General features: G+C 42.1%; 1 protein-coding gene across 2 annotated transcripts in view; it reads left to right on the top strand.

Moving 5' to 3' along the window:
• Positions 1 to 7,113, top strand: part of LOC122550429 — a 16,240-nt gene extending 9,127 nt beyond the window's left edge. Inside the window, exons 2-3 of one of the 2 annotated variants that reach the window (XM_043691157.1) lie at positions 6,808 to 6,883; positions 6,969 to 7,113. In XM_043691157.1, coding sequence (XP_043547092.1) covers positions 6,808 to 6,854 — 47 coding nt within the window. In that variant the 3' untranslated portion in view covers positions 6,855 to 6,883; positions 6,969 to 7,113. Of the gene's footprint in view, positions 1 to 6,807; positions 6,889 to 6,968 lie in introns of both variants that reach the window. The other variant, XM_043691156.1, reaches the window with a different exon arrangement.
• The last annotated feature ends 1,910 nt before the right edge of the window (positions 7,114 to 9,023 follow it).

Genomic DNA, 9,023 nt, shown 5'->3' with positions numbered 1-9,023 from the left:
AGCCTGTTGGACGGGTTTGGGGGTGAGGAGAGGAAGTGGACTGGGTTGGGGGGCCGGGGGCTCGCATGCTTTGTGCGGGGGCAGTGTTGGACGGGGTGTGGGCAAACAAGAGGGGGGTGCGTGTTCTTGCACGCAGTGCACAGCTGCAGTCTCCTGAACGGGGAGCAGACTTTAAAACTTCTAGCCCCAGAGGAAAGGCATTTAATCAATTTTCTGAATAATCGATTATCCAAACGGAATAGTCGACCATCACGTTCGGATAATCAAGTTTCCACTGTATTGCAAACATCTGATTTCTGCACGCCCAAGCCAGGCTAATTAGTTGGCAGAGTTGCAACTTTCTGCAACACAGCACACTAAAGATCAAATCTCTTAACAACAAGATAGACATAAAACAAGGGACACCAATGGACTTCTGAAACAGTTTGATGGAAATGTAATCATTTGAGGACTGATTTACTTCAAGACTAAAATAATACCACAAGTCAATTAGTCATGTTTACATTGTAATTTTGCATTTGTTATTAATGCAGTGGTCTGAAGTGCTAGAGTGTTGTTCTGCTTTAATCAGCGACCACACTCCCAACAGTTTCATACGATGGTGTTTTTTATTGTTGCTTAAGGATTTGAGTTTATAATCAATGCTGACAATTTAATGTAGTACTGAATGAGTGCTGCATTGTTAGTGGTGCTGTCATATAGATGAAATGTTAAACTGAAACTCATGTCTGTTGCCTCAATGAATGTGAAGGTTCTTGACATAAAATAACAATCTCAAAATGTTCAGCAGGTTAAGCAACTGTTGTGAAAATGTAAACAACATTGATGTTTCAAATTGATAACTTTTTGTCAGATCAGGAAAAATTTGAGAATGTACAGGCTTTAGAAAATCAGATTTCTTTTCAGCAGGAAGATACAGAGAGAAATATTGATATTCTCAGGCTTTTGGATATTTTTGTGTAGACATTATGGAGAAGTAGCAAGTGCAAACAATCAGCAAACCAAATGGTGTGTTAGCTTTTAAAGCAGAAGGATTGCAGTGTAAGAATAAAGAAGTCTTTATATAATTATGTAGGTCATGGTAAGACCACACCCGGAGTATTTTATACAATTTTGATCTCCTTACCAAAGGAATGGTATATTTGCCTCAGAATGCCTGGATTGAGAATTCACTGGACTGGTGCCTGGGATTAAGAGATTGTCCCATAGGAGAGATTAAGTAGACTCCTTACTTATTTCATACAGTTCAGCAGAGCAAAAAGCGATCTCATTTGAAACATGAAATTCTTAAAAGCTTGACAGATAGTCATTGGGAAGGTGTTGTCCTGCTGGAGGCCTGGAATGATGAATCACAATCTCAGTATAAGGAGTTGGACATTTCGGACAGAAAAAGACTTACTCAAAGACTTTCAAATCCCTGGAATTCTCCCCACAACAACTGTGGTTGCTCAGTGCATGAGGACATTCAAATAAGAAATCAATAAAGCGATTGTCCAAAGTGTCAGAAAAGCTGATGAAAATTTCAGTACGAACTGGTGAATATGCTCCTGATACAGTTTGTGTTTATATTGAAAGATTTTAGAGACCAGCTGACTGGAAGCTCACAGCTTTCTGTTTGGGACACAGCTCGTTGATGAAATATTATGTCATTGTATTGTGCCTCAATTAAATAAAGAATCTTTATTACCTTCATTATACTGTTACTGCGGTCAGTTAGATTAGTTAACATGGAGACATCCTGGTGACTGCTGTGCCCCGCTAACTATGATAACCTTAGTGGGCATTCTTTGGGTTCTCTGGGCATGGAGCACCTTGGCCTGCTGAGTGTCTGCTGTAAAGATGCAGAGGCAGCCTCTTTGATCTGATCTGCTGAAAATTATAAGACCATTGGCAAAAGGAAGGCGGAAGGGCAGGGAACCTCAGTACCCAGAGATGAATTCCCTTTAGACAACAGCCTGGTGCATCTCTTCCTATTCTGCACCCCATCTCCTCAGGTACAGGAACACATGGAGGGAAGTTGTGGTGTCTTTTCCCAGTATCTTGGCTCACCCCGTTGTCTTCTCTTTGATGCTGTCCAGTGGATGAAATGTAGATCAGATGTCTTATTTGGCAGCTGCTGGATGTTCCGCTGGACCTCAGTCTGTGAAGCAGGTACCATCCTTTCAATTGAAGCAGTCAGCTGCTTGCATGTTGGAGCAAAGACTGTAAACAGAACTTGGATGGTCTCCTCCATCTCCTGCTGTTGACCATCTCCTGATGGTCCCAAACACCCTGCACTCTCTGCAGCTACAGGATGCCAATTATGGCTGAATATAGAGGCTCATTGTCTTCATGGGGCTAAACGGGATCTTCCATCAACTGTAGCAGTGATGTGGGGACCAATAGTACTATTTCCAAATTTGCTGATGACACCAAATTGGTTGGAAACATAAGTTATGAGGAAGGTGCAAGAAAAACTTGCTGCAATGCACTTCCCAACCTCTCAGCATTAAAGAAATATTCAACCTTCCTGGATGGCCTAACATTTAGTTATATTCTATCTGCCACATTCTTACCCCTTCATTCAGCTTGTCCAGGTCCTCTTGAAGACTCCTTATATAGTCACCTAGAATTCTGAGAAACTTTCTGTAAGTTCTTCAATAAATAATCATCCCTCTAAGACAGGCAAGAAGGGGTAAGATTAAGGAGCCTTGGATGACGAGAACAGAGGAGCTTCTCATCAAAAGGAAGAAGGCAGCTTACGTAAGGCGGAGGAAGCAAGGATCTAGCACAACTTTAGAGGATTACAGGCTTGCTAGAAAGGAGCTCAGAAATGGACTGTTAGAGCCATGAGGTGGCACGAAAAAGGCTTGGGGGGGAAGGATTAGGGAGACCCCAAAGGCATTTTACTCATACATGAGGAATAAGAGAATGATCAGGGAGAAGGTAGGGCCGGTCAGGGATGGTGGAGGGAACTTGTGCGTGGAGTCTGAGCAGATAGGGGAAGTCTTAAATGGGTTTCTTGCTTCAGTTTTTACTAAGGAAAGGGACCTTGTTGCGAATGAGAACTTTGAGGAGCTGGGATACAGGCTTGAACAGATCAAGATTGATGAAATTGATGTGCTGGAAATTCTGGCAAATATTACGATTGGTAAGTCCCCAAGTCCAGGCCAGATTTATCCTAGGTTACTCCAGGAAGTGAGAAAGGAGGTTGCTAAGCCGCTGGTAAAGATCTTTCCTTCCTCACTCTCCACGGGAGTCGTACCGGAGGATTGAAAGGAGGCGAATGTTGTTCCTCTTTTCAAAATGGATAATAGGGAAATCCCTGGCAATTACAGACCAGTCAGTCTTATGTCTGTGGTCAGCAAGGTTTTGGAAAGAATTCTGAGGGATAGTATTTATGACTATTTGGAAAAGCATAGCATGATTAAAGGCAGTCAGCATGGCTTTGTGAGGAGCAGGTCATGCCTCACAAATCTTATTGAGTTCTTTGAGGGGGTGACAAGACATGTCGACGAAGGCCGAACAGTGGATGTGGTGTATATGGACTTCAGCAAGGCATTTGATAAGGTTCCCCATGGTAGGCTTATTCATAAAGTCAAGAAGTATGGGGTACAAGGAAATTTGGCTATCTGGATTCAGAATTGGCTGGCTGACAGAAGGCAGAGAGTGGTTGTAGATGGAAAGTATTCTGCCTGGAGGTCAGTGTTGAGTGGGGTCCTGCAGGGCTCTGTTCTTGGGCCTCTGCTGTTCGTAGTTTTTATAAATGACTCAAATGAGGAGGTTGAGGGGTGGATTAGTAAATTTGCTGATGACACAAAGGTTGGAGGTGCTGTTGATAGTATCGAGTGCTATTGCAGGCTGCAGCGTGACATTGACAGGATGCAGAGCTGGGCTGAGAAATGGCAGATGGAGTTCAACCTGGATAAATGCGAAGTGATGCATTTTGGAAGGTCAAACTTACATGTTGAATATGGGATTAAAGACAGGATTCTTGGCAGTGTGGAGGAACAGCGGGACCTTGGTGTTCAAGTGCATAGATCTCTCAAAGTTGCCACCCAAATGGATAGGGTTGTTAAGAAAGCATATCATTAACAGGGGGATCGAGTTTAAGAGCCATGAGATTTTGCTGCAACTCTACAAAACCTGGTGAGACCACACTTGGAATATTGTGTCCAGTTGTGGTCACTCTATTATTGGAAAGATACGGAGGCTTTGGAGAGGGTACAAAGAAGGTTTACCAGGATGCTGCCTGGACTGGAGGGCTTGTCTTACAAAGAGAGGTTGATAAAGCTCGAGAAGGAGAAGGAAGAAGAGAGGTGGCCTGATCGAGGTATAGAAGGTAATGAGAGACATGGATCGAGTCGATAACCAGACACTTTTCCTCGTGGCACGAGGGGTCATAGTTTTGAGGTATTAGGAGGAAGGTATAGAGGAGACGTCAGAGGTAGGTTCTTTACTCAGAGAGTTGTGAATGCATGGAATGTGTTGCCAGTGATGGTGGTGGAAGCAGAGTCATTAGGGACATTTAAGAGACTGTTGGACATGCACATGGGACAGCAGTGAATTAAGAGGTGCGTACGTTAGGTTATTTTATTTTAGATTCGGAATACTCCTCGGCACAACATTGTGGGCATGTTCTGTGCTAAGCTTTTCTTTGTTCCATGTTCTAAATACTTACCAAGTAACTTTAGTTTCTTCACCATTTCCTTATAATCTCCTTCCTGAATCTTCTGTTCTTAGAACTCCACTTCCTCTGTATCCAAGTCATTGGTACCAACATGGACTGTGACCTCAGTTATTCACCCTCCTCTCGAATAATATCCTCAGCTGTTGTGGGGCATTCTTGACCCTGGCATCAGGGGTGATGTGGAGGAGTCTGTGTTGGACTGGGGTGGACAAAGTCAGAAGTCTTACAACACCAGTTTATAATCCAGTGGGTTTATTTGAAATCACAAATTTTGGGGGCATTGCTCCTTCGTCACAGCATTTCACCTGACGAAAGGGTAGTGCTTCAAAAGCTTGTACTTTCAAATAAACCTGTTGGACTATCAGCTGCAGTCATGTGACTTCTGACTTTGGCATCAGGGAGGTAACATACCAGCTTAGAGTCATGTTTACAGCCATAGAAATGAAGATATGAATATCTAACAACTCTTCCTGATATGGGCAATCTTGTTCAGTAAAGAGAAGTATTGAGTGTAATGGCAATGGGTGTGTCAGAAACTTACAAGTATGCATAACTGTGATCCCTTACCTGTATGTAATTATTTTCCTATGTGACGTATCTCCACACAGGCCCAGTTAGACTGAATGATAGACCTGTAAGTGTCAGGTTGCTGTAGACAAACTGTCACTTAGCTTTGCAGAGCACAAATGATTGTTTGACACCTTCCTGAGTTGGATCTGGATTCTTCTGTGCATGACCATTGACCTGTCCTGTGACCTCAGTCCAGGATGCCCTTGTCCGATTGAAAGGTCTCCTGCTACCATGCCTGGGAAAAAGGGCCTTCCTTATTTACTCTGAACAACAATTTCTAACAAGGCATTGCTGGACCCAAGGGTCAGTTTTGTCTGCTGTGAGAGTTGGGTAGGAATGACCAACACAGCCTTCGCTGATGCTAAGGTCTTATAGTGAGTCAAGGACTGTCTGGTGCGTATTTATATGCTACTGCGATCTTTGACCCTAAAATGTTGTAACAGGGTTGAGAATGTCCTGCCTCTCCTTATGTCATAAGTTCAGCTCAGTAATTTGAGAAAAGATGATGGGCGCAAAGACATGAAGCAGCAATCACCAACACACTCAACAGACTTACATTCTGTAATGGAAGATTCTGTCCAGTGTCACCAGTATTGCCACTTTATCAGCATTGTTCAGTGCTGGCATTCACATTCTAAGATGTTAACTCTATTGGTGCAGTAACTCCATAAGAGAAAAATGTGTTTGAATGAAACGATACCACTTGCCCCATTGAACCTATGTAAGTCTACACCGTGCCACATTCAGTGTACCAGAGTAGGCAGTGCCAAGGGCCACTAGCTGCATGGTGTTCTTTATGTCTTAGAACCCAGGATATATTTAAGGGTAGGCAATGGCCTAGTGATACAGATGATGTTCTGCAGACCTGGGCTTGAATCCTGCCATGGCAGATGGTGGAATTTGAATTCAATAGTAATCTGGAATAAAGAGTCTAATGATCACCATGAAGTTATTATTAATTTTCAAAAAAACCCACCTGGTTCACTAATGTCCTTTTGGGAAGGAAACTGCTGTCCTTACCTGGTCTGGCTGACCCATGAGTTCGGACCTGCAACAAAGTGGTTGGCTCTTAACTGCTCTCTGGACAATGAGCATGGGCATTAAATGCTGGCCTAGGCAGTGATGCCCACATCCTGCAGATGAATAAAACAAACATCAATTTGATGTTTAATATTTTTTGAGTTTCTATTGCATGCATTGTAAATTCATTCCTTATCTCTCAAAAAGAGTATTTTCAGGATAAGGAAGAGTAATGAGTGCATGCAAGTGCTAATACTATATCCTTGAGCTTTATAAGGAAAATGGACAGTAACATTTGTGGATTGTGTTAAATTAAGAGATCTCAGTTGAACATCTCATTCAAAAGATGGTTTAGTAATTACTTGTATATGGTTTGCCACTTAATGTTTCTTTGAACCATTTGAAGTCATGGAGAATAAAATGGAACTTAGCAATGCTAATAAAGACTATAGATTAATTTGAATTGCACAAAAATTTGTTAGCAGATATAGATTGCATGATAGCTCATAAAATAATAATTTAGTTAATGATTTTTTTCCTATTTTTAGTCTATTACCAGTGTGAGAGTCCATTATTGTCACACACAAAACAATAGGACAGAGGGAGCAAGAGAACCTATGATGGGTAATGTATGTGGAATTTTGCTTTAATAAATACTTATTACTTGCCAAAGTGAAAAGTTAATATGAAAAATTGTTTTTTTTTTCAGTTTCATCGGCAGAATTTTGTAAAACTTACAAACACAAGGCAGGACGTCAGTGAAGCAAGGGACTGTCTTATTGCTTGCTGAAATGATTCAGTTACATCATGTAACATTTCACTTGCTTAAATAAACATCAGAACTGCAAAGTGAATAAGACCTGATCTCTGTGCAGTTTATCTCCTTCCAAATTATTTCTTTTTTTATGAATGGAAATTCTTGAAGATCAATCTTAAAACATTGCTTAATGTAAATATATTCTAATAGGCTTGCACATGGGGAAGGGTTTTATATTGTCCAACCAACAAGCTTGAAGGTAAGGCCTTTGTTAAATACAGCTTGCAGCCTGCCACCTGACTATTCACCCGTCCCAGCCACGACTGCAACTATGCGAGAAGTGGAGGTGTTATCAGGTGGTCTGCCTGCCAATCAGTCATTCAAGTTTCTTAAGTCAGCAGTTAATGCAGGGATTCTGCTGGCAGGAAAAGAGGTCCATACCAAATGGCCAAGCCAGCAGCTGCACTCTGAGCTCATGGCTGGCACAGGGTGATCTTACCTTAATGGGACAGTGAGTGAGTCCATTGGACGGCTCACCCCAATCACTTCTCCAGGTTCCCCTTCTCCGTAGACCTCTGGACCTTCAAACCAAAGTCTCCTGAGATCATGACACCTGGCAAGACCCCTGACCATAGAACCAAATCCTGATCAAACACCGCAAGCCTCTGTCTTGAAATGTTAGAGAGCTGCCATCAGCTATCTGAACGATATCGGAGGAAGGACACCACACACGCAACATAACTATGATTTCTCTCCACAGATTTCTCTCTTAATTCACATTTCTCTGCAGTATACATAAGCTGCTGTGCATGTGGCACTCATTCAGCTTATCCAAATCAAACAGATGCATCTCTGCATCCTCCTCACAGCTCACCCTTCCATACAACTTCGGTCATCCACAAACTTGGAGATCTTACATCTACTTCCATCATCTACATCAGCAACATATTTAATTGCTGAGGTCCAAGCACTGATTCCTGCAGTATCCCAATAGTCACTGTCTGACACTTCGAAAAAGACCCACTCTTTTCTCACTCTTTATTTCCTGTGCCAACCAGCTGTCCATTCATGTCAGTACACCCACCCCAATCTCATGAACTTTAATTTTACATGCTAATCTCTTAGGTGGGACGTTATCAAAAGCATTCTGTATATGCAAGTAAACCATATGTAATGGTTCACCACTATCAACTCTCCTCAAAACTCTCCAGTCCACTCGGCAAGTATGATAGCCCTTTCAGAAAAATCGACGTTTCGGGCATAAGCCCTTCTTCAGGAATGCCCGAAATGTCGATTCTCCTGTTCCTTGGATGCTGCCTGACCTGCTGCATTTTTCCAGCAACACATTTTCAGCTCTGATCTCCAGCATCTGCAGTCCTCACTTTCTCCTAGCCCTTTCAGAAATCCATGTTGTGACTCCATATTGTCAATACCTTGTCCATTGCAAACAGCAGAAGGGATACGTTGTTTGGTATGATCTGTCAACATTTGATATCAACAGTATTGTGAATTCTTAATGATTTTGTTTTTAATTCTCAGTTCTGGTTGAAACTATGAGCTGTGAATTGACAGTGATCTTTGGCTGTGAGCAGCAGCTTATTTTTTTCCTCAAAGAAAGAACGAACTGCTATTTGTTGATGGGACTTGGCCTGAGAAGTTAATTGCAGGTCAATTATTGTTCAAAGAACGCAGTAGACAATTCAGCTCTCGAGATACATTCTGCTCAAAAGCTGGCAAATATCTGCATGTTGAAAAGAGGCATCACAGAGAGGCTGGCACTGACTAGCCTAACAATGAACATTAGAATAAACAGTAAGAGAAATCAGATTTTGATCTGTGTTTTCAGACAGAAAAGCTGTGACTGTGAAAGTTGCTGCAAGGGGTTTTGGTTGCTCTCTAGTTATCCTTCTTGTTATTGACTTATTGAAAGTTCAGAGAATAGAACCCCAGTTATGTGAAATAAGTGAATATAACACAGTGTCTCCTTGATGCTGTTTGCGTTGACTG

This window comes from Chiloscyllium plagiosum, chromosome 6 (genome assembly GCF_004010195.1).
Source record: "Chiloscyllium plagiosum isolate BGI_BamShark_2017 chromosome 6, ASM401019v2, whole genome shotgun sequence".
NCBI lineage: Eukaryota > Metazoa > Chordata > Chondrichthyes > Orectolobiformes > Hemiscylliidae > Chiloscyllium > Chiloscyllium plagiosum.
The sequence above is the reverse complement of the archived record's forward strand: the minus strand, read 5'-3'. Positions and strand labels throughout refer to the sequence as shown.